General features: G+C 41.7%; 4 protein-coding genes across 9 annotated transcripts in view; all 4 read left to right on the top strand.

Moving 5' to 3' along the window:
• Positions 1-24971, top strand: part of LOC110498480 (zinc finger protein 184-like) — a 350017-nt gene that overhangs the window by 202806 nt on the left and 122240 nt on the right. The gene's annotated exons all lie outside the window — the stretch shown is intronic.
• Positions 901-3728, top strand: LOC110498535 (zinc finger protein 264). 2 transcript variants are annotated; one of them, XM_036953789.1, is made up of 3 exons: positions 901-1391; positions 2066-2196; positions 2385-3726. In XM_036953789.1, exons 1-3 carry the CDS (start codon positions 1103-1105, stop codon positions 3534-3536), a joined length of 1572 nt encoding a protein of 523 aa, XP_036809684.1. In that variant the 5' UTR covers positions 901-1102; the 3' UTR covers positions 3537-3726. The 2 variants fall into 2 exon arrangements, with proteins under 2 accessions (XP_036809684.1, XP_036809685.1); XM_036953790.1 differs by lacking the exon at positions 901-1391 and adding an exon at positions 1399-1973 and having other exon boundaries at positions 2385-3728.
• On the top strand, positions 6570-20033 carry LOC110498528 (zinc finger protein 3-like). Of its 3 annotated transcripts, XM_036953782.1 has the most exons (5): positions 6570-7929; positions 9106-9236; positions 9429-9602; positions 18524-18634; positions 18848-20033. In XM_036953782.1, exons 1-5 carry the CDS (start codon positions 7653-7655, stop codon positions 18953-18955), a joined length of 801 nt encoding a protein of 266 aa, XP_036809677.1. In that variant the 5' UTR covers positions 6570-7652; the 3' UTR covers positions 18956-20033. The 3 variants fall into 3 exon arrangements, with proteins under 3 accessions (XP_036809677.1, XP_036809675.1, XP_036809676.1); XM_036953780.1 differs by lacking the exons at positions 18524-18634; positions 18848-20033 and having other exon boundaries at positions 7001-7929; positions 9429-11085; XM_036953781.1 differs by lacking the exons at positions 6570-7929; positions 18524-18634; positions 18848-20033 and adding an exon at positions 7960-8379 and having other exon boundaries at positions 9429-11085.
• Positions 24295-24971, top strand: part of LOC110498466 (zinc finger protein 777) — a 64645-nt gene continuing 63968 nt past the window's right edge. The window contains exon 1 of one of the 3 annotated variants that reach the window (XM_036953718.1): positions 24295-24849. In XM_036953718.1, the coding sequence (XP_036809613.1) occupies positions 24555-24849 (295 nt within the window). In that variant the 5' untranslated portion in view covers positions 24295-24554. The remainder of the gene's footprint in view (positions 24850-24971) is intronic. The other 2 variants (XM_036953717.1, XM_036953716.1) reach the window with 2 other exon arrangements.

Here is a 24971-nt window from a genome sequence, read left to right as displayed (position 1 = left end):
CGAAAGAGGTTGAACAGGCTAGTAATAGGGGTTGCAACAATTTTGGCTGTTAATTTTAGAAAGAGAGGGTCCAGATTGTCTAGCTCTGCTGATTTGTAGGGGTCCAAATTTTGCAGCTCTTTCAGAACATCAGCTATCTGGATTTGGGTGAAGGAGAAATGGGGAGGCTTGGGCAAGCTGCTGTGGGGGGTGCAGGGCTGTTGACCAAGGGTAAGGGTTGCCAGGTGGAAAGCATGGCCAGCCGTAGAAAAATGCTTATTGAAATTCTCAATTATTGTGGATTTATCGGTTGTGACAGTGTTTCCTAGCCTCAGTGCAGTAGGCAACTGGGAGGAGGTGCTCTTATTTTCCATGGACTTTAGTGTCCCAGAACTTTCTGGAGTTTGTGCTGCAGGATGCTAATTTCTGTTTGAAAAAGCTAGCCTTTGCTTTCCTAACAGCATGTGTATATTGGTTCCTAACTTCCCTGAAAAGTTACATATCGCGGGGGCTATTTGATGCTAATGCCGTACTCCACAGGATGTTTTTGTGCTGGTCAAGGGCAGTCAGGTCTGGAGTGAACCTGGATGATGAGTTAAGTGTGAGTAGTAGGCCTAGGCCTAGGCCAATACATAGTGATACAAATGTGTGCTTCACTCAAGGTTGGCTTCTTCTTAGCATTCATTGCCATGGTTATCAACTGCACAGCAGAATTGGAATGTTAAAAAAATGATGGTGGCAGCTGCATTGAAATACTTGGGTGTATGAGGTTTTACTACAGAAGGGTTACAACACCGTTGGCCTGGTGTAGGATCAGTTAGGGTCAAATTATTGGAATGGTGTGTTGGTATATAGGTGTTGGGTTAGTTGGCGGTGCAATGTTTTCACAGTAGGTGGCGGCATGCACAAACAAAATGTGTAAACGCCATGACACCAAAGAATAAGAAGTAAACGGACGTGAACAGTGAGTTTCCACGTTAGTGTTTTTATAGTCGTTATTTAGACGTTTATTAACACACTGGAAATCTAAATATGACTAATTTAACTGCACAGAATCACATACTTAATTCGCGTTGTAGATAGGACTTGATATTATATAGATAACGATAGCTAGCTGCTAACAATGACTAACTGTAACGTTATGGTTTTTCACACTCAAATAGCCTCCATCATGGAGGTGCTAGCTAGTGCAGCCGTGGCAGATGTCTGTAAACTTGTAGACGACGACTATGCAGTGTTTCGTTTGGAAATAACTCAAAGCCAGAAAGAAAATAGGGCATTGCGGAGGAAACTACAGCTACTAGAATTGAAGGTGGCACGGGAGCGTGCAGAGAGGACAATGCAACAGCGCGTCGTCACCAGTCGTCCCAGAATTGTCAAGATTCCGGACCGATACAAAGAAATGGCAAGAGGTACATTTAGCATTGGGCCGAGACAACCCCTCTGCGCGTGTGTGACTTTTGACGCGTTAACCAGAAATTGGTCTGTTTTTGGGGTCGGATGCAATAATTCCCTTAATTACTTAGCCATCTTGCACAAAGACACTATCATATTCTAAACATATTGATTTACTGCATGTCCTATTATTTACTAATTGAAAACAATATGATGCATGGAACATAATCGATCAATAAATAATATATTGTAATGAAACCGCACGGAGCAGGTCTCGAACCTTCGAGCCTGAGGTCCGGCGCGCTATCGACTGTGCCGCAAAAGCATGCTCGTGCGGCAGGGTCGATTTCCGCGCTTATAAACCCAGGGTCGTTACAATATCAATAAGTTATGCGAAGTGTTACCTGTCAATAGTGTGTACAATATAGAGTTGAGCATTGAAAGTACCTAACCTAACCACCTCTTGGCTCCCGAGTGGCGCAGCGGTCTAAGGCACAGCATGTCAGTGGTTCGAATCCAGGCTGTATCCCATCTGGCCGTAATTGGGAGTCCCATAGGGTGGCGCACAATTGTCCCAGCATCGTCCGGGTTTGGCCTGGGTAGGCTATCATTGTAAAGAAGAATTTGTTCTTAACTGACTTGCCTAGTTAAATAAAGGTTACATTCCCCCCCCCCCCAATCATTTTCTCAGGTGAAGGACATCTCACTGGAGGCCACAGGAGCTTTGTGAAGCCAGTGGGAGACAATACATGGACAGATGACCAACCAATCACTGTTGATGAGGGGAGTGGAACCTCAACCCAGCATGTTATCGTGATAGAGGTTAGTGTAATCGTGTTACATCAGAATTACAGTACATCAAATGTGTCCCGTTTATCCCGTCTGCTATTCACTTGCTTACATGTACATACTTATTAATCTGCCAAGGTTGAGCTTGTGAGACTTCCCTATGACATTGTTATCCTATTCAACTCATGTACCGGTAATAACCTCCTCTCTTAATGTGTCAGTCTGCAGATGCCAAGGCTGCAGGTCCTGGGGTGAGAGGAGTGGACCCACAGCACAGCAGAGACATCCAGACTGGTGCGGCTGTAGCAATGGAGGACCCCGCCACCACCCCAGCGCAGCCCAGCTCCCGACACAGCATCACGGAGGTCAGTGGAACACGGAATGCCATCCTTAGGTCAGAGTCAGAGACTTTAACTGTGACACAAAGGCTTTTACACACAGGATCTGACGACAGGTCAGACACAGAGAGACTGGGGAGACTGGGCTGTCCTCCTGCTCCCGGCTCAGAGTATTTACTTTACGGTAACCAAAGCCTGGTTCATTCCCATCGGGACTCAGATGACGCGTTAGAAACTGGCAATGATCAATCTTGTTCTTACGCTATAGAGATGGACCCTGGCAACATATCCTTAGATTTAGAGACACATGCTGATCCGTCTAGAGGGGACTGGAACCAGCACAGTAGTAGTGTATACTCTGAAGGGTGCCTGGATAAGAAAGGGGAGGTTATAGTGGTAGATGAAGTGACTGTGAAAGTGGAGGGTGACGTTTCTCCCACTTGGAATGCAGCTTGTGCAGGACTCTCACAGGGCAGAGATTTCTTAGATTACAGTTTAGAGACAAATCTAAATGTTGTGACACACTCCCCTTTAGACATGCTCAGGGATCGCGACCCAGTGTCCACGTCGATTGCGCCTTGCGATTTACAAGGCCGTGTCCTTTTCGATCAGGTATTGAACTCAAACATCAGGGCTAGAGCCCAGACTCAGGGTGGGGGAGCCACATTAGGCAATAGTAAAGAGAAACGGTTCCTCTGCATGTTCTGTAGCAAAGGCTTCAGCTGCACCCAGAAGGTGGAGATCCATCAGAGGATCCACACAGGGGTGAAACCTTTCAGCTGTACCCAGTGTCACATGCGCTTTGCCCAGGCTGGCCACCTGAAGAGGCACCAGAGGGTCCACACAGGGGTGAAACCCTTCAGCTGTACCCAGTGTCAAATGCGCTTTGCTCAGGCTGGTGACCTGAAGAGGCACCAGAGAGTCCACTCAGGGGAGAAACCCTTTAGCTGCCAGATGTGTGAGAAGAGGTTCTCCCGCCAGCACCAGCTGAAGATGCACCTAAAGGTCCACACAGGAGAGAGGGCATTCTCCTGAAGGCATATATAGATTTGTTTAATATTTGAATATTATATTGCATCCAGACATTGTGTAATAAGGCATACATATATATGCGTGGAGTCATGTAGTAACCCAAAAAGTGTTAAACAAATCAAAATATATTTTATTTTTTAGATTCTTCAAAGTAGCCACCCTTTTGCCTTGATGACAGCTTTGCACACTCTTGGCATTCTCTCAACCTGCTTCACCTGGAATGCTTTTCCAACCGTCTTGAAGGATTTCCCACATGTGCTGAGCACTTGTTGGCTGCTTTTCCTTCACTCTGCAGTCTAACTCATCCCAAACAATCTTAACTGGGTTGAGGTCAGGTGATTGTGGAGACCAGGTTATCTGATGCAGCACTCCATCACTCTCCTTCTTCGTCAAATAGCCCTTACATAGCCTGGAGGTGTGTTGGGTCATTCTCCTGTTGAAAAACAAATTATAGTTCCACTAAGTGCAAACCAGATGGGATGGCGTATCGCTGCAGAATGCTGTGGTAGCCATGCTAGTTAAGTGTGCCTTGAATTCAAAATAAATCAGATAGTGTCACCAGCAAAGCACCATCACACCACCTCCTCCATGCTTCACGGTGGGAACTACACATGCCGAGATCATCCATTCATCGACTCTGCGTCACACAAAGACACGGCAGTTAAAACCAAAAGTCTCAATTTTACTTGGTCTTTTACCAAATAGGGCTATCTCCTGTATACCACCGCTACCTGGTCACAACACAACTGATTGGCTCAAACGCATTAAGAAGGAAAGACATTTCACAAATTAACTTTTAACAAGCACACCTGTTAATTGAAATGCATTCCATGTGACATCATGAAGCTGGTTGAGAGAATGCAAAGCTGTCGAAGGCAAAGGATGGCTAATTTGAAGAATCTCAAATACAAAATATATTTTGATTTGTTTAACACTTTTTTTGGTTACTACATGATTCCATATGTGTTACTTCATAGTTGATGTCTTCACTATTATTCTACAATGTAGAAAATAGTAAAAATAAAGAAACCCTGGAATGAGTAGGTGTCCAAACTTTTGACTGGTACTGTATGTATGTATGCATGAGTTCGAAGTAATTGTCCATAGAGCCCCGAGACAGGATTGTGTCGAGGCACAGATCTGGGGAAGGGTACCAGTGGCCTCATTCTTAAATGGAAGAGGTATGGAACCACCACCTCCCCATCCAACTTGACAGAGCTTGAAAGGCTCTGCAGACAAGAATGGGAGAAACTCCCCAAATACAGGTGTGCCAAGCTTGTAGCGCCATACCCAATTAGACTCGAAGCTGTAATCGTTGCCAATGGTACCCTTTACTCAAAGTACTGAGTAAAGGGGTCTGAATACTTATGTAAATGTGATATTTTAGATTTTATTTTTAGAAATGTGCAAACATTTCTAAAAAGCTGTTTTTGCTTTGTTGTTATAGGGTATTGTGTGAAGATTGGGGGGAGACACAATTTAATCAATTATAGAATAAGGCTGTAACGTAACAAAATGTGTAAAGTCAAGGGGTCTGAATACTTTTCGAATGCGCTGTTCATTCTACAGTCCCTGAATATTCTCAACAATTATTTTACTACGGCACACAGAATAGTTCATGCTCTAAGCCTATGTGTATTCCATATACAGTGATTCGCATTGGGGGCATTTATTTGACCTTAATGGAAATGTCACTTAAATATGAACAAATAAATAATTGTTACATTTTTTAGACAATTATTTTTCATATGAGTGGTTGCCACTATTACATGGGGGACTTTTATTCTGAAAATCTCAAATTCCACTACACGAAAGTACTTTTTTAGTGTTGCTGACATGACGCGTTCGCAAATCAAATTCCCACTTGTGCTGCCACTGGACAGCGGAAAACTTAATTTATTGTAATTTAGTTTACTACAAACTCAACCTTTAAAAAAAGTTAGTGTTGAGTTAGATGAAATACTATAGCTCCTTCCTAAATAGTTATTTCAAATCATTTTGGTGACTTCACAGCGAATGCTACCTATTCGAAATGTAACTAGCTAGCAGGCTCAGCTAAATACAAATCCCCCTATATACAGCGACATCATGAGATTTGTGAATGAAAGAGGAATATAATAATACAAATTGGAGTTTCCCCATCTTCCCATTTAGAGTTTCTGGCAGGGCACAGAAATGCCCTTATCCAGGATGTGTGACAAAAGGCATTTCCTAACAGATCTGTTAACTTTCTATGTTACATTAAAGGTTGAAACCAACAAGCAGTACCTCCAGCAGGAAGAGAGGCAAGAACCATTTGTCCGCCATCTCACTGACAAGCTACACTATTCACAGCCCTGTGTAATGTTCAATGTAATCGCATTATTATATTTTTTGAAACATGTCTTTAATGTGTATTTGTTTTAGCTGTTAGTTATAATTCCCAACGTGATAATACATTTGTGTTCACATCATTAAGGTTTTATGTATGTGTTATAAATGACCAAAGTGGTCTGACTTTAAATTAAGTACAGCGTCATGCATTATAGCGTCTTTATGGATGTGTTATGAATGACTGACTTTCACTTCAAACTAAGTAATACAGAACACTACATAAAGTGTCAATAAATAGGTTATTTACAGTCTGCTGATTTATGAAGGATCTCTCATGATCCACAGGTGTATGCTGTGAGAGGTATTTAAAATGGGTTGATGGACCTGCAAAATTGTGTGTGTGTGTGTGTGTGTCAGAACCAAGAAGATTTGGGAGTAGTCCAACCTGAAATTACCGCACCAGGTATTACTCTAGTGTTCCCATGCTGGAGACCAGGGCTTGATTACAACCTGTTACAATGTTGCCAACATTTTGTGACTGATCTTTTAGTGGGGGAATGTGTCAAAGACATGACTGGGCTTAGCACCTGCGCATATGGCTAATTTTTGTTGTGCGTATGTGTGTGTGTGTGTTTCTGTACTGAGGAACATGTAACTTGGTTCCAGAAGAAAGACAATTTCTTTCGGTTGGGGGCTTTCATCAAGGTAAGTGTTGGCTATTGCACACACAGCACATACTGTATAAACCTGGGATATCAACCATTCAAAGTTGGCCTTAGTGGGAGTGACCATAGAATTCTATAGGAGTGACCTTACTGAGTATAACATATGTCATCACTAAACAAAGTCATAATTATGGCTAAACCCGGCCATTTCCACAATTTATTTTCTTACGTGATTTTAAACCTAATCCTAACTAATGAAGGCCAAGTTTGATGCGTTGGTCCACCAGACCTTCCGCACATTAGGGCGGAAGTGTCTGGGAACGAGATTAGGTGTAACATGACATCCCATTAGAGCATATTGCCATCCTTCAGCACAACATGTCACCCTTTATAAAGCACGTGTTTATATCATTTGACAGTGGGTTATGTCACATTTGACATTGGTGATTGTCACACGGTTATGCCACATTTATTAACCTTTTATAAAGAATGACATATGGTTATGGATGCTTTTTTGCATGTATTTAAACAAATATATATTTAACCTTTATTTCACTAGGCAAGTCAGTTAAGAACCAATTCTTATTTACAATGACGGCCTACCCTACCCAAATTCCTCTGGGTGTTAACTCTGGATTTGAAACTAAAGTGACCCTGACTAAAATGGATCCCCCTTTTACTGCATACAGAAAATGATGTAAGGTGCAATAAATGATACACACACAAAAAAAATAGACCATTTAGGATTGAAAACATAAAATTAAGTACAATCAAAATATATTTTAGAAATACTTGTAATTATTGGTTGTATGATAACTAGTATAAAATATCGACAATTCTGCACATTTTCGCCTTAATTATTAATGTACAAAGTAATAGGAAAGGATTCTTATTCTGAAGGATTACAAAAATCCGTGACCTGGAAGTACTTAGCTTGTTATTCTTGCCTGCTTCAGTGGTAAAAACATTTACGTTTTTATTAACGTTTTTATTGTTGTGATTTAGACGCTTGTTAACACCCTGGAAGTCTAAATATGACTTAACTGCACTGCATCACATATTTACCCTAGGTCATCTTTAATTCGCGTTGGAGACGGGGCTTGGTTGATTGATATTATCTAGATAACGCTAGCTGCTAACAATGGCTAACTGTATGGTTTTTCACACTCAAATAGCCTCCATCATGGAGGTGCTAGCGAATGCCGCCGTGGCAGAGATCTGTAAACTCGTAGACGAGGACTATGCAGTGTTTCGTTTGGAAATAACTCAAAGCCAGAAAGAAAACAGGGCATTGCGAAGGAAACTACTGGAAGTTAAGGTGGCCCGGGAGCGCGCAGAGAGGACAATGCGAGAGCGCGTCCTCGCCAGTCGTCCCAGTAGTGTCAAGATCCTCGATCGATACAGAGGAATGGCAAGAGGTACATTTTTGCAGGAGGACGACGACGGTGCGCTGCCTGTCGCCCCTAGTGTATAGCACAGTGCCTATCTCCCCGTTTCCCTCTGCACTAGGTACAGATTGTAACACCAGATAATGAATGTGATTCAACCAAATATGTTTTGGACCATTATACTCGTAGTTACTGGCGTGGCTCTACAAAACGTCGCCAGAGATGAACTAATCTCACCTGGTATTGGCGATACTATTTTCGTCCTTGATTTGTGGAAACAGGAGTCTAATAAAAATGTTAGTGTCCAGTTGCAGGGAGTCCGTTTAACTTTAAAACTGTACATTTTCTAAATTCAATCCGATTTTTGGTCCATGAAGTAGCCAAGACCGGTGTCTGTCATCATGACGTTAGACAGTTTGGGGTGGACTCACCTGTCTCAATCAATGGTGGAGTTAATTTTGCTTGGCGGTGCTGCATCTGGTAAGTGAAGATTAATTTATGGACCAATGGAATGGTCTAAAATGTCCAAACTCTGGTGGGTCATTCAAAACGAACTCAACCAGTGAGAGAAGATTTGAAAAACACAGGATTGAACATTGTTGGATTAGTTAATGGACCCCAAAAAAGTATTTATTTTAATAACGGAGCATTTTCTAAATTCAAACAGAACCCCTGCAACTGGACAGACATTTTATGAGACTCCTGTTTCCACTAATTGAGGATGAAGATAGTATCGCCAATACCGGATTAGTTGAAAAATCTCTGACTACATTTTGTATAGCCACACCTGTAACTACTAGTACAATAGATACCAAATGTTTTGGTTAAATCACATTATTCGGTGTTAGTCTATAGCCTCTCTGCACATGTGTTCAGGTGTTTATCCAAAATTAGTTCTTGGTCAGTTTTTGGATAGTATGTATTAATTCCCCAGATTTACTTAGCTATCTGACACTCATATTCTAACCAGATTCTTGATTTCCTGCGTTTCTAATTATTTGCTAAATTAAAACAATTTTCTTATTATTTACTCAATGAAAGCAATGATGCATGGGACATAATACATCAATCAATAAATAGTATATCAAGAAGTTATAAGAAGTGTTACTTTACATCATTTTCTAGACCGTGTCAATAGTGTACAATTATAGCGTTGAGCATTGAGTAGTTAACCTAACCACCTCTCTTCTCCAATCACTCTCTCAGGTGAAGGACATCTAACTGGAGGCCAAAGGAGCTTTGTGAAGCCAGTGGGACACAATACATGGAGAGATGACCAGCCAATCACTGTTGATGAGGGTAGTAGAACCTCAACCCAGCACGTTATCGTGATAGAGGTTAGTGTGGCATTGAAAAACAAATTACAGTTCCTTTTGCAAATCAAATATGGCCCATTTATTTAAGAAAGGCTCCCCTCATCTATTCACTTGCTTACATGTACATCCTCATGTATCTTCCAAAGGGGAGCTTGTGAGGCCCTACAGCAACTCAACTAATGTTCCGGTAATAACCTCCTCTCGTCTTCTCAGTCTGAAGATGCAAAGGCTGCAGGTCCTGGGGTCAAGCTAGAGAGATCTGAAGGAGATGAGAACCCACGGCACAGCAGAGAAATCCAGACTGGGGTAGATGGAGTGCCCCTTGTAGCCACAGAGGACCCCACCACCACCCCAGGGCAGCCCAGGACCCAATGTAGTATCGCAGAGGTCAGTGGAACGCCGAACGATATCCTCAAGTCAGAGACAGACACCGAGACTTTAACTGTAACACACAGGCTCTTACATACAGGATCTGACCACAGATCAGACCCAGAGAGACTGGGGCTGAGGAGAATGGGCTGTCCTCCTGCTCCTGGCTCAGAATATATACCGGTATTTCCCCATAGCCAAAGGACAGTTCATTCCCATGGTGATAGTGATGTGTTAGACACTGGCGGTGATGATCCGTCTTGTTCCTATGCTACAGAGATGGATTCTGGCAACATGCTCTTGGGTTTAGAGACACAGACTGATCTGTCTAGAGGGGACTGGAACCAGTACAGTAGTAGTGTATACTCTGAAGGGTGCCTAGATAAGAAAGGGGAGGGTCTGGTCGTAGATGAGGTGACTGTGAAAGTGGAAGGCGACATTCCTCCAACACTGAATCCAGATAGTCACCTAGGAGAAGGACACTCACAGGGCAGATATTTCTTAGATTACAGGGGAAGATTAGAGACAAATCCAATTGTCACAACCCACTCCCCTTTACACTCATTCAGGGATCGTGAGCCAGTGTCCACCTCAATGGGGCCTTCCGATTCAAACGGCCTCGTCCCTTTCGATCAGGTATTGAACTCAAACGACAGGCCTAGAGCCCAGGCTCCGCGAGGGGGAGCAACATCAGGCAATAGTAAAGAGAAACGGTTCCTTTGCATGTTCTGTAAGAAAGGCTTCAGCTGCTCCCAGAAGGTGGAGATCCACCAGAGAGTCCACACAGGGGAAAAACCCTACAGCTGCCCCCAGTGTCACATGCGCTTCACCCAGGCTGGTGACCTGAAGAGGCACCAGAGGGTCCACACAGGCGAGAAACCCTACAGCTGCCCCCAGTGTCACATGCGCTTCACCCAGGCTGGCAGCCTGAAGAGGCACCTGAAGGTCCACACGGGGGAAAGGCCGTTTGCCTGTACGCATTGCGGGAAGAGGTTCTCGGAGAGGACCTACCTCAGGATACACCATCAGAAAAACCATCCCACTCTATAAAATGTAAACCATTCTACTTTAAAGCTTATTACATTTAGATCAAACCCTGCATTAAAGACAAAGTTTAATTTTAATTGTTGTCTGCAAAAAAGATCCACAGATGCATTTGGAATAATGAGATTAACAGATTTCAGTGTTGAATATTCCTGGGTAGAATATTGCATCCAGACATTGTGTGATATATAAGCCTAAAATGTCTGTTACATATTGAGTTTGTACTGAATAGTCTACATGATGTTAGGAAATGCCCGCTTTCATTTTTAATAGTGTACTTAATGTGTTATGTTCAATAGAATGAAAAGTCCCATTTTGGTGATTCTTTAGTAATCAGTACCAGTCAAAAGTTTGGAAACACCTACTCATTCAAGGGTTTCTTTATTTTACTATTTTCTACATTGTTTAATCATTGTGAAGACATCAAAACTATACAATAACACATATGTAGTACCCAAAAAAGTGTTAAACAAATGAAAATACTTGAGATTCTTCAAAGTAATCACCCTTTGCCTTGATGACAGCTTTGCACACTCTTGGTATTCTCTCAACCTGCTTCATGAAGAATGCTTTTCCAACAGTCTTGAAGGATTTCCCACATATGCTGAGCACTTGTTGGCTGATTTTCCTTTACTTTGCCATCCAACTTATCCCAAACCATCTCAACTGGGTTGAGGCCAGGTTATCTGTTGCAGCAGTCCATCACTCTCCTTATTGGTCAAATAGCCCTTACCCAGCCTGGAGGTGTGTTGGGTCATTGCCCTCTTGTAAAACAAATTATAGTCCCACTAAGCACAAACCAGATGGCATGACATATCGCTGCAGAATGCTGTGGTAGCCATGCTGGTTAAGTGTGCCTTAAATTCTAAATAAATCACTGACAGTGTCACCAGCAAAGCACCATCACACCTCCACACTGGGATCCACACATGCGGAGATCATCCGTTCACCTACTCTTCGTCTCACAAAGACACGGCGGTTGGAACAAAAAATCTCAGATTTGGACTCGTCAGACCAAAGGACAGATTTCCACAGGTGTAATGTCCATTGCTCGTGTTTCTTGGCCCAAGCAAGTCTCTTCTTATTGGTGTCCTTTAGTAGTGCTTTCTTTGCAGCAATTCAACCATGAAGGCCAGATTCACACGGTCTCATCTGAACAGTTGCTGTTGAGAACTGTTATTTGAACTCTGTGAATCATTTATTTGGGCTGCAATCTGAGGTGCAGTTAACTAATGAACTTATCCTCTGCAGCAGAGGTAACTCTAGGTTTCATCATACCGCTTGATGGGTTTTGCGACTGCACTTGAAGAAACGTTCAAAGTTCTTAATGTTCCGCATTGACTGACCTTCATTTCTTAAAGTAATGATGGACTGTCGTTTCTCTTTGCTTAGTTGTTCTTACCATAAAATGGACTTGGTCTTTTACCAAATAGGGCTATCTTCTGTATACCACCCCTACCTTGTCACAACACAACTGATTGGCCCAAACACATTAAGGAAATTAATTCCACAAATTAACTTTGAACAAGGCACACCTGTTAATTGAAAGGCATTCCAGGTGACTACCTCATGAAGCTGGTTGAGAGAATGCAAAGCTATCATCAAGGCAAAGGGTGATTACTTTGAAGAATCTCAAGTATTTTCATTTGTTTAACACTTTTTTGGTTACTACACAATTCCATGTGTTATGTCCTAGTTTTGATGTCTTCTATTATTCTACAATGTAGAAAAGTTTTTTTTTTTAATGGAATGAGTAGGTGTGTCAACTTTTGACTGGTACTGTACATCACATCTAATCTCACCCTTATTCTGCATACACCCATATACTCTATAACCAGTATATGCTTACTAAATATACCTACACATACCCACACTAACAAACACCTACTCTACATGTCCAAATAGTTTAGTCAGGTTTGTCTGACTTGACTTATCATAGTGGACTTATATTTACACACATCTCTAAATGCGGAAGACACATTTTAATGCATTCAGTTGTACAACTGACTGGGTATCCCCCTTTCCCATCATATTTAAGTTCTCCATGTAGGGTTTAACAACCATGAAGTCATTCTGTAACCACATTATAGGACGCAAACGTAGTGGGGATGGGTAAACGCTCCGGAGCCAAGGTTAAATTGAAGCATCCGCCAATTAAAATCATTGACGTAGATGCACGTGATTAAAGGCTTCATGTTAGCTGTTCCCATTACATAAACTTGCACATGTAATTCTATGCTAATCTCACCAGGTGGCCTTGTTTCCTGTAATAAATTGTGTATTTACAAATTAAAATGTTTCAACAATTTTTCATGGAAGCGTCCTTAACAGAAGTATAACCGCACACTGATAATCATAGCAACTACATTGTGTATTTGATTTACTGCTCAAATTGTGATTAGCTCGGTTCGAATCTCACTTGAGATCCCCCCCCTTTGAAATTCAATTTATTTTGTGTTAAGGGACGTAGCCTACAGCCAACAGTTTGAAAATTAAGATTAATAATTAATTTAATAAGGAGCTACCTTTTTCTTCAGCCTTGCAGACAAACAATCTGCTATGGCCTAATAATCATATTGCATAGGCTATATTATATGGACTTGTACACATAAATGTAGGCCTACGTTTTATATGCATATTTATAATCATCTACTTCGTCACGTTATTTGACTCGACGAGCATTCAAGTGTAATAGAGTAGGATTACAGGTTGCACTCTCACCATCATCCTACAGATGGGAGTATTGCAGTTATTTAGAAAGTGTATTGTGACTCCGGATCCGAACCCACACTTAGCCTACTATATGTAAAATATTCCAAATCGACAGTCTTAAATGGAGGAAGACACTTAGCAGTATCAGATGGTGAATTACTTCTATTTGACAAAGTTATCCAACTTCGATTCTCATTACTCTGTAATATAGGAATTCCGATCACGAATATAGCTAGTCTACATTAATTCACTTCAGATAGTGTCATCCTTATGCTTTAACTTATTAATGCATATGGGACTTTGTATGGTACACTTCAATTCACTTCGACAATGTGTGTGAGAGGCTATAGACCTACATAAATTAAACAAATCACTCCTTGAGCCCTCATGTGAAATCCATTAATTCAATGTAAAAATGTAGACTGGTACATAGGCTACTGGCACTGCTACATAAATAATCGTCACTACTATAGTATATGCTCTATTACATAGACGTGTAGACCTACATATACAATGATGTATGTATTATAATCATCCACTTCGTCACATGTGGAACAGCAGTGAACAATATTTTCCTTACCAAAAAGGCCGGCAGCGAGGGGTGTTCGCCAGTGTATATTAACCGCGGGTTTGTTTACTAAACCGCTTCTGCGCGGTTTGCCACCTGGAAAGCAATGATGGTTACCTTACATGACAATTCCACGATACTGATTTTTTTTCTTTTTTTACAATGTACGATCAATTTAAATGTTGTACAGACCTCGTCTTTTCTCTGTAAAAACACATGGATGTATGTGAAACGGGTAAGCAAAAACGTGGGACTTATATACAAACATTTTACTTTAGTAAGTCTCCTAGTCAAGGATGCGACGATTATGTAATATTGTCAATCTACACCTGAGACAGACCAAGTGAAGAGGAACAAAAGTAAACCTTGAATTGAGGTTTAAAAGTGGCCAAGTTGTTCTATTTTAAGAAATTCCATTGGTTTGTGGAGAAAAAGTTCAAGGTCTTTGATAGGCTGATACAGATTTTTTTTATAGGAAATATTCACTGCCACCTGGTGAGGTTAGCGTAGAGCTAAATGTTCAAGCTTGTGTAATGGGAATCGCTAACATTTAGCTTTGTAAAGTGTTGGTTAACATGTAAACAATTCGTTGCATGAGCTGAAATAAAAGACCCCGGAAATGTTCCATACACACAAAAAGCTTTTCTCAACTTTTGTGCACAGATTTGTTTACATCCCCATTAGTGATCATTTCTCCTTTGCCAAGATAATCCATCTGACAGGTGTGGCATATCAAGAAGCTGACAGCATGATCGTTACACAGGTGCACCTTGTGCTAGGGGTCAATACAAGGCTACTAAAATGCCACATAAGTCTCAAGTTGAATATGCAGTTGGCATGCTGACTGTAGGAATGTCCACCAGAGCTGTTGCAGAGAATTTAATGTTAATTTCTCTACCATAAGCTGCCTCCGTTTTAGAGAATTTGGCAGTACTTCTTATGGGCTAGTTCCCATCAAATAGAAGGACCGAATTGACACCTTGCATAGAATGTCCTTTTAATAGAGTTGTGATAACATACTATGTCGTGGAGTAACAATATAAACCTTGTCTGCAAAAAAAACAACTTTGACGTGGGGGCATGCTTTGTAGACCATTCAAAAGTGTTCCGATACCTTGTCCGCAAGAAAAACCCCACATGTTATGATAGCTTATAGACAGTAGTAGGCAAATGAAGGGACAAAGTTCAAATATTAAGATGATGGAATAACATTTCTAGGGTCTATTTTCTGGTAATTGGAAACATGCCCCTTTCGAATTTCGTCCCCCGTTCCTAAAAACATCCATTCTATAGTGTAGGTTTTGAAGATTCATAATCTATGTTTGTAGTCATCAGAAGAAGATTGAGGAACGGTTGGTGGATCCAAGAAGTACAAGCCCCCACACCATTCTCCAACCTCTGAAATGTTGTCTTTGATGTGTGCATTTTGAAGTATCCCTTAACATTTAGTCTCTGTCTGTCTGGTAGAGTAGTGGTTATGGTGTTTGCTCCCCAAACCAGAGTTTGAGAGTTCAAATCCCAGAGAAACAGTTAATGTAGCAACTTCTTTCTTGTTGCCTTTGTGGGCCTGAAAGAGCAAACAAGAGTTACAGTGCCTTGCGAAAGTATTCGGCCCCCTTGAACTTTGCGACCTTTTGCCACATTTCAGGCTTCAAACATAAAGATATAAAACTGTATTTTTTTGTGAAGAATCAGCAACAAGTGGGACACAATCATGAAGTGGAACAACATTTATTTGATATTTCAAACTTTTTTAACAAATCAAAAACTGAAAAATTGGGTGTGCAAAATTATTCAGCCCCCTTAAGTTAATACTTTGTAGCGCCACCTTTTGCTGCGATTACAGCTGTAAGTCGCTTGGGGTATGTCTCTATCAGTTTTGCACATCGAGAGACTGAAATTTTTTCCCATTCCTCCTTGCAAAACAGCTCGAGCTCAGTGAGGTTGGATGGAGAGCATTTGTGAACAGCAGTTTTCAGTTCTTTCCACAGATTCTCGATTGGATTCAGGTCTGGACTTTGACTTGGCCATTCTAACACCTGGATATGTTTATTTTTGAACCATTCCATTGTAGATTTTGCTTTATGTTTTGGATCATTGTCTTGTTGGAAGACAAATCTCCATCCCAGTCTCAGGTCTTTTGCAGACTCCCATCAGGTTTTCTTCCAGAATGGTCCTGTATTTGGCTCCATCCATCTTCCCATCAATTTTAACCATCTTCCCTGTCCCTGCTGAAGAAAAGCAGGCCCAAACCATGATGCTGCCACCACCATGTTTGACAGTGGGGATGGTGTGTTCAGTGTGATGAGCTGTGTTGCTTTTACGCCAAACATAACGTTTTGCATTGTTGCCAAAAAGTTACATTTTAGTTTCATCTGACCAGAGCACCTTCTTCCACATGTTTGGTGTGTCTCCCAGGTGGCTTGTGGCAAACTTTAAACAACACTTTTTATGGATATCTTTAAGAAATGGCTTTCTTCTTGCCACTCTTCCATAAAGGCCAGATTTGTGCAATATACGACTGATTGTTGTCCTATGGACAGAGTCTCCCACCTCAGCTGTAGATCTCTGCAGTTCATCCAGAGTGATCATGGGCCTCTTGGCCGCATCTCTGATCAGTCTTCTCCTTGTATGAGCTGAAAGTTTAGAGGGACGGCCAGGTCTTGGTAGATTTGCAGTGGTCTGATACTCCTTCCATTTCAATATTATCGCTTGCACAGTGCTCCTTGGGATGTTTAAAGCTTGGGAAATCTTTTTGTATCCAAATCCGGCTTTAAACTTCTTCACAACAGTATCTCGGACCTGCCTGGTGTGTTCCTTGTTCTTCATGATGCTCTCTGCGCTTTTAACGGACCTCTGAGACTATCACAGTGCAGGTGCATTTATACGGAGACTTGATTACACACAGGTGGATTGTATTTGTCATCATTAGTCATTTAGGTCAACATTGGATCATTCAGAGATCCTCACTGAACTTCTGGAGAGAGTTTGCTGCACTGAAAGTAAAGGGGCTGAATCATTTTGCACGCCCAATTTTTAAGTTTTTGATTTGTTAAAAAAGTTTGAAATATCCAATAAATGTCGTTCCACTTCATGATTGTGTCCCACTTGTTGTTGATTCTTCACAAAAAAATACAGTTTTATATTTATGTTTGAAGCCTGAAATGTGGCAAAAGGTCGCAAAGTTCAAGGGGGCCGAATACTTTCGCAAGGCACTGTATATCACTAGCCACTTTAAACAATGCTACCTTATATAATGTTACTTACCCTACATTATTCATCTCATATGCATACGTATATACTGTACTCTATATCATCGACTGTATCCTTATGTAATACATGTATCACTAGCCACTTTAAACTATGCCACTTTGTTTACATACTCATCTCATTTGTACATACTGTACTCGATACCATCTACTGTATCTTGCCTATGCTGCTCTGTACCATCACTCATTCATATATCCTTATGTACATATTCTTTATCCCCTTACACTGTGTACAAGACAGTAGTTTTGGAATTGTTAGTTAGATTACTTGTTATTACTGCATTGTCGGAACTAGAAGCACAAGCATTTCGCTACACCCGCATTAACATCTGCTAACCATGTGTATGTGACAAATAAAATGTGATTTGATTTGATTTGACCCCCATGCTGCCCGTTTCTGCATGATTCAAGCAGGCAATGAGCCCCATCGGGTCTTTTTTTAAATGGCGGGTGGGGAAGCGAAACTAATGCGTGATAGTGAGGAGAGATGTGTGGGAAAATTGCTTTCTTTCACTCGATCTGTCCAACTTATCACCTTATCGCCAATAAAATATAAATAAAACACTATATAAAGAGTTTATATAATGTGTCATTACATACCTATTTGAAGGTTTGTGTCGAATTTAAATCGTGTTTTTTGGGCGGTGCTAAAGTGATCTTCAGAAGTAAACAGCGGCTTTGAGAATGATGATCGCTTGCAGTGATGACGCCAAAAATGACTAGATAGCTACTTAACCAGCAATAACGTTAGCTAAATTATGCCAGAGGTCATATAACAGTATCTCTGGTTATACTCACCACCACCGAACGTTGCACACCAAGCTAGCGTTCCTATACTGGTGGTGCAGAGGGGACTGGCGAACTCCAACTGCCTTTCCGCATACTAGGGTCCTGACAACAGGGCTACACTTCCTCCCGAAACCACAGAGGAACCAGTTGAGCAGCACAGGACCACACACAGTCTCACTGAGGTGAGCCCACTGTGAACTACTGTCTGAATGGTATTAGGTCTGGGCCCTTATCCACAAAGCCTCTCAGAGCAGGAATGCTGATCTATGATCAGTTTAGCCTTTTAGATCATAATGAATATAATTAAATGGAAAGATGCTAGATCAGCAATTCTACTCAGACGCTTTGTGGATACAGGCCCAGGTATTGATTCAATTTGTCTTAAGTGTGGGACCATGTCTTTGAATTATCAAACCATTAAAAAGAGTGTTGAGTAAGCAAATCAACTAACATGTTTGCATAGTACTCATAGCAATCCCAATCAGAAGATGTTCCATAGCAGGGTGCTCATATCAGATTTCTTGATCCAACATCCTCTCACTCTGTATCTCTTATAGTCAGTAGACATGGAGGAATGGAAGCCTGATCTGTTGCTGATTAAAGAGGAGACAATAGAAGATGGACCAGAGAGCATTGATCTGCTAAGTGGACTAAAGATAGGGGATAAGGTAAGGGAGAAATACATATAGCCTACATACAGTAATAGATCTTCATTGGGAATAGTGATGCACCTGGGAATTTTTCAGAATTTTCAGCATTCATAAAATGAAATCAATGCAACCTATGTTTACATCCAAAAACACACGTTATAATGTATAAACTTGAAACAAGAGTTTTCTCTGCCATGTTTGTAAAGTCTATTTTCTAACATCTTCCTGCAGGTGTTTGGCTGGAGGCTAATAGTGGAGACTGGGTGGCCAACTTGGATTCCCAGAGAGGTGCAGCCAAGGGCTCTAGGGATGACATCACTAGGCAGGCCAGGACCATAGGCGACATAGTGGAGATCAGTGGATGGGACAGCATCCTCAACTCTGAGCTGCGGTACAATACTGTTAACCAGAAACAGACTGTCAAACACAAAACAACATCCAATCTTAGTCTCCATGACAGCAAACTGTCTGAGACCAGGCCCGAGGCGTAGATTTGGTCTGCGGGGACAGGTAGGTGTCCATATGTGGTGGGAGAGAACAGACACAGACTCGGCTAGCGATGCTTCGTCCTGCTCCCATACTTGTGATTCAGAAAAACGGATGGTGTCGAAGGTTAACCCCCTAGCAGGTTCTGCCTTCAGCCTGCCTTCTAAAGGATCTATCAACTGGAACATGGACCCTGCAACAACACATACACGCCCTGGCCTTCATCCTCCTCACACTCTCATAACGTTAAACCAGTCCTCAGACAATGCCAGTACATCAACACTAAATGGCTACACAAGCCCATTGACAAATGAGAGTAGTAGAGAAGGCATCAGTAAAGGTGACAGCGCCTAAGAGAAGCGCTTCCCGTGTTCATTCTGTGAGAATTCCTTCAGTTTCCCCATAGAGGTGGAGATCCACCAGAGGATGCACATGGTGGAGAAATCGTTCAGCTGCCATCTGTGCCAGGCCAGTTTCTCCCACTCGTTCAACCTAAAGAGGCACCAGAGGGTCCACACAGGGGAGAAACCCTACAGCTGCCCCCAATGCGAGAAGAGATTATCCCGTCAGTACCAGCTGAATGTGCACCTGAAGATCCACATGGGAGAGACTGTACACACTGTGGGAAGAGGTTCTCAAAGGAGCTACCTCAAGATACACCAGCAGAAAAACCATTCCACTGTATAACATAGAAAGTAACCATTCTACTCAATAGCTTCTGATGTTTAGATCAAACCCTGAGAGTAACAGATTTCAGTGTTGAATATTGCATCCAGACATTTTTTGATATACACGGTATAAGGCACATACAGTGCCATCAGAAAGTAGTCATACCCATTGACTTATTCCACATGTTGTTGAATACAGCCTGAATTCAAAATGTATTAAATATTTTTAATACAAAATCTCACCCACACAATACCCCATAATGACAAAGTGAACATGTTTTTAGAAATGTTTGCAAATGTATTAAATTAAATACACTGCTCAAAAAAATAAAGGGAACACTAAAATAACACATCCTAGATCTGAATGAATGAAATATTCTTATTGAATACTTTTTTCTTTACATAGTTGAATGTGCTGACAACAAAATCACACAAAAATTATCAATGGAAATCAAATGTATCAATCCATGGAGGTCTGGATTTGGAGTCACACTCAAAATTAAAGTGGAAAACTACACTACAGGCTGATACAACTTTGATGTAATGTCCTTAAAACAAGTCAAATGAGGCTCAGTAGTGTGTGTGGCTTCCACGTGCCTGTATGACCTCCCTACAACGCCTGGGCATGCTCCTGATGAGGTGGCGGATGGTCTCCTGAGGGATCTCCTCCCAGACCTGGACTAAAGCATCCACCAACTCCTGGACAGTCTGTGGTGCAACGTGGCGTTGGTGGATGGAGCGAGACATGATGTCCCAGATGTGCTCAATTGGATTCAGGTCTGGGGAACGGGCGGGCCAGTCCATAGCATCAATGCCTTCCTCTTGCAGGAACTGCTGACACACTCTAGCCACATGAGGTCTAGCATTGTCTTGCATTAGGAGGGCCAACCGCACCAGCATATGGTCTCACAAGGGGTCTGAGGATCTCATCTCGGTACCTAATGGCAGTCAGGCTACCTCTGGCGAGCACATGGAGGGCTGTGCGGCCTCTCAAAGAATTGCCACCCCTGACTGATCCACTGCCAAACCTGGGTTGTTGCCCTCCTACGGCCTCCTCCACGTCTCCTGATGTACTGGCCTGTCTCCTGTTAGCGCCTCCATGCTCTGGACACTACTCTGACAGACACAGCAAACCTTCTTGCCACAGCTCGCATTGATGTACCATCCTGGATGAGCTGCACTACCTGAGCCACTTGTGTGGGTTGTGGACTCCGTCTCATGCTACCACTAGAGTGAAAGCACCGCCAGCATTCAAAAGTGACCAAAACATCAGCCAGGAAGCATAGGAACTGAGAAGTGGTCCGTGGTCCCCACCTGCAGAACCACTCCTTTATCTGCTAATTGCCTATAATTACCACCTGTTGTCTATTCCATTTGCACAACAGCATGTGAAATTTATTGTCATCAGTGTTGCTTCCTAAGTGGACAGTTTGATTTCACAGAAGTGTGATTGACTTGGAGTTACATTGTGTTGTTTAAGTGTTCCCTTTATTTTTTTGAGCAGTGTATATATCTATCAAATTTACATAAGAATTCACACCCGAGTCAATACATGTTAGAATCACCTTTGGCAGCAATTACAACTGTGAATCTTTCTGGGTATGTCTTTAAGAGCTTGACACACCTAGATTGTACAATATTTGTACATTATTTTTTAAATTCTTCAAGCTCTATCAAGTTGGTTGTTGATCATTGCTAGACAGCCATTTTCAAGTCTTGCCATAGATGTTCAAGCCTATTTTAGTGAAACTATCTAGGCCACTCAGGAACATTCAATGTCATCTTGGTAAGCAACTCCATTGTAAATGATGTTTGTGTATATTTGGCCTTGTTTTAGGTTATTGTCCTGCTGTTTGTTGGAAAGCAGACAGCCAGGTTTTTCCTCTCGGATTTTGCCTGTGCTTAGCTCTATTCCGTTAATTTTTTGTTATCCCTAGTCCTTGCCCATGACAAGCATATCCATAGCACAATGCAGCCACCACCATGCTTGAAAATATGAAGAGTGGGACTCAATGATGTGTTAGATATGCCCCAAACAAAACGCTTTGTATTCAGGACAAAGTTGTTAGCAGTTTTACTTTGGTGCCTTATTCCAAACAGTTGTATTCTGTACATGCTTCCTTCTTTTCACTCTGTCATTTAGGTTAGTATTGTGGAGTAACTACAATGTTGTTGATCCATCCTCAGTTATTTCTCTTCCAGCCATTAAACTCAGTAACTGTTTTAAGTCACCATTGACCTCATGGTGAAATCCCTGGGTGGTTTCCTTCCTCTCCGGCAACTGATTTAGGAAGGACGCATGTATTTTTGTAGTGACTGGGTGTATTGATACACAATTTAACGTGTAATTAATAATTAATAACCCCCCCATGCTCAAAGGGATATCCAATGGAAAACATCCCTGGTCTTCGTGGTTGAATTTGTGTTTGAAATTCACTGCTCGACTGAGGGACCTTACATAAGTATTCAACCTCTTATGGCAAGCCTAAATATGTATGGGGTACAGAGATGAGGTACAGTGCCTTGCGAAAGTATTCGTCCCCCTTGAACTTTGCGACCTTTTGCCACATTTCAGGCTTCAAACATAAAGATATAAAACTGTATATTTTTGTGACGAATCAACAACAAGTGGGACACAATCATGAAGTGGAACGACATTTATTGGATATTTCAAACTTTTTCAACAAATCAAAAACTGAAAAATTGGGCGTGCAAAATTATTCAGCCCCTTTACTTTCAGTGCAGCAAACTCTCTCCAGAAGTTCAGTGAGTATCTCTGAATGATCCAATGTTGACCTAAGTGACTAATGATGATAAATACAATCCACCTGTGTGTAATCAAGTCTCCGTATAAATGCACCTGCACTGTGATAGTCTCAGAGGTCCATTAAAAGCGCAGAGAGCATCATGAAGAACAATGAACACACCAGGCAGGTCCGAGATACTGTTGTGAAGAAGTTTAAAGCCGGATTTGGATACAAAAAGATTTCCCAAGCTTTAAACATCCCAAGGAGCACTGTGCAAGCGATAATATTGAAATGGAAGGAGTATCAGACCACTGCAAATCTACCAAGACCTGGCCGTCCCTCTAAACTTTCAGCTCATACAAGGAGAAGACTGATCAGAGATGCAGCCAAGAGGCCCATGATCACTCTGGATGAACTGCAGAGATCTACAGCTGAGGTGGGAGACTCTGTCCATAGGACAACAATCAGTCGTATATTGCACAAATCTGGCCTTTATGGAAGAGTGGCAAGAAGAAAGCCATTTCTTAAAGATATCCATAAAAAGTGTCGTTTAAAGTTTGCCACAAGCCACCTGGGAGACACACCAAACATGTGAAAGAAGGTGCTCTGGTCAGATGAAACCAAAATTGAACTTTTTGGCAACAATGCAAAACGTTATGTTTGGCGTAAAAGCAACACAGCTCATCACCCTGAACACACCATGCCCACTGTCAAACATGGTGGCGGCAGCATCATGGTTTGGGCCTGCTTTTCTTCAGCAGGGACAGGGAAGATGGTTAAAAGTGATGGGAAGATGGATGGAGCCAAATACAGGACCATTCTGGAAGAAAACCTGATGGAGTCTGCAAAAGACCTGAGACTGGGACCGAGATTTGTCTTCCAACAAGACAATAATCCAAAACATAAAGCAAAATCTACAATGGAATGGTTCAAAAATAAACATATCCAGGTGTTAGAATGGCCAAGTCAAAGTCCAGACCTGAATCCAATCGAGAATCTGTGGAAAGAACTGAAAACTGCTGTTCACAAATGCTCTCCATCCAACCTCACTGAGCTCGAGCTGTTTTGCAAGGAGGAATGGGAAAACATTTCAGTCTCTCGATGTGCAAAACTGATAGAGACATACCCCAAGCAACTTATAGCTGTAATCGCAGCAAAAGGTGGCGCTACAAAGTATTAACTTAAGGGGGCTGAATAATTTTGCACGCCCAATTTTTCCGTTTTTGATTTGTTATAAAAGTTTGAAATATCCAATAAATGTCGTTCCACTTCATGATTGTGTCCCACTTGTTGTTGATTCTTCACAAAAAAAATACAGTTTTATATCTTTGTTTGAAGCCTGAAATGTGGCAAAAGGTCGCAAAGTTCAAGGGGGCCGAATACTTTCGCAAGGCACTGTAGTTATTCAACAATCATGTTGAGCATGATTGCACACAGAGTGAGTCCATGCAACTATGTGACTTGTTATGCACATTTTAACTCCTGAACGTATTTAGGCTTGCCATAAGAGGTTGAATACTTATTGACTTTAGACATCTCAGCTTTTAATTTAATTCATTTTGTAAAAAATATATATAAAAACCTAATTCCATTTTGACATTATGGGGTATTGTGTGTAGGCCAGTGGGGGGGGGGGGGGGGGGGGGGGGTGTATTAATTAAAACACAAATTATGGAAAAAGTCAAGGGGTGTGAATACTTTCTGAAGGCACTGTATTTGTTGGGTGGTTATGCAATACTTTTTTGTAAACGAAATGTGCAATTCACTCTCCGACCTGTGTCAGGCGGCAATACACAACAACACGTCTAGTCTGCCGTAAAACCACACGAAGAAAAATAAGTAAACGGAAGTGAACAGTGACCAAGAACGCCTTAGCGATTGTATAGTTCTTATTTCGACATTTATTAACTTAAAGACAAATTACATTTCATAGCAAAACATACTTACCACAGGCAGTCTTTAATTCGCGTTAGAGACAGGACTTGGTTGATATGTGTTATTTAGGTAACGCTAACTAGCTGCTAAGGTTATCTAACAATGGCTAACTGTAATGGCAACGTTATGGTTTTTCACACGCAAATAGCCTCCATCATGGAGGTGTTAGCGAATGCAGCCGTAGCAGAGATATGTAAACTCGTAGACGACGACTATGCAGTGTGTCGTTTGGAAATAACTCAAAGCCAGAAAGAAAACAGGGGATTGCGAAGGAAACTACAGCTACTGGAACTGAAGGTGGCACGGGAGCGCGCAGAGAGGACAATGCGAGAACGCGTCCTCGGCAGTCGTCCCAGAAGTGTCAAGATCCTCGACCGATACAGAGGAATGGCAAGAGGTACATTTTGCCCCGTTCCCCTCTGCGCATGTGTTTGGATAGTATACAATAATTCCTCTGGTGTGATTACTTGGATGTCTTGCAAGAAGTTAAGTGTTAGTTTATATCCTTGCCAATTCTAG

The sequence above is a fragment of the Oncorhynchus mykiss genome, chromosome 19 (assembly GCF_013265735.2).
Source record: "Oncorhynchus mykiss isolate Arlee chromosome 19, USDA_OmykA_1.1, whole genome shotgun sequence".
Classification (NCBI taxonomy): domain Eukaryota; kingdom Metazoa; phylum Chordata; class Actinopteri; order Salmoniformes; family Salmonidae; genus Oncorhynchus; species Oncorhynchus mykiss.
This window is presented reverse-complemented; position numbering and strand designations above follow the sequence as displayed.

What these genes read in the sequence shown, in the direction of transcription:
- LOC110498528 (XM_036953780.1), top strand. Translation starts at nt 7,653, where the DNA reads ATGGCTAACTGTATGGTTTTTCACACTCAAATAGCCTCCATCATGGAG. An exon ending in ATACAGAGGAATGGCAAGAG is followed by an intron (nt 7,930 to 9,105) that starts GTACATTTTTGC and finishes TCACTCTCTCAG; the next exon opens with GTGAAGGACATCTAACTGGA. An exon ending in AGCACGTTATCGTGATAGAG is followed by an intron (nt 9,237 to 9,428) that starts GTTAGTGTGGCA and finishes TCGTCTTCTCAG; the next exon opens with TCTGAAGATGCAAAGGCTGC.
- LOC110498535 (XM_036953789.1), top strand. Translation starts at nt 1,103, where the DNA reads ATGACTAACTGTAACGTTATGGTTTTTCACACTCAAATAGCCTCCATC. An exon ending in ATACAAAGAAATGGCAAGAG is followed by an intron (nt 1,392 to 2,065) that starts GTACATTTAGCA and finishes TCATTTTCTCAG; the next exon opens with GTGAAGGACATCTCACTGGA. An exon ending in AGCATGTTATCGTGATAGAG is followed by an intron (nt 2,197 to 2,384) that starts GTTAGTGTAATC and finishes TTAATGTGTCAG; the next exon opens with TCTGCAGATGCCAAGGCTGC.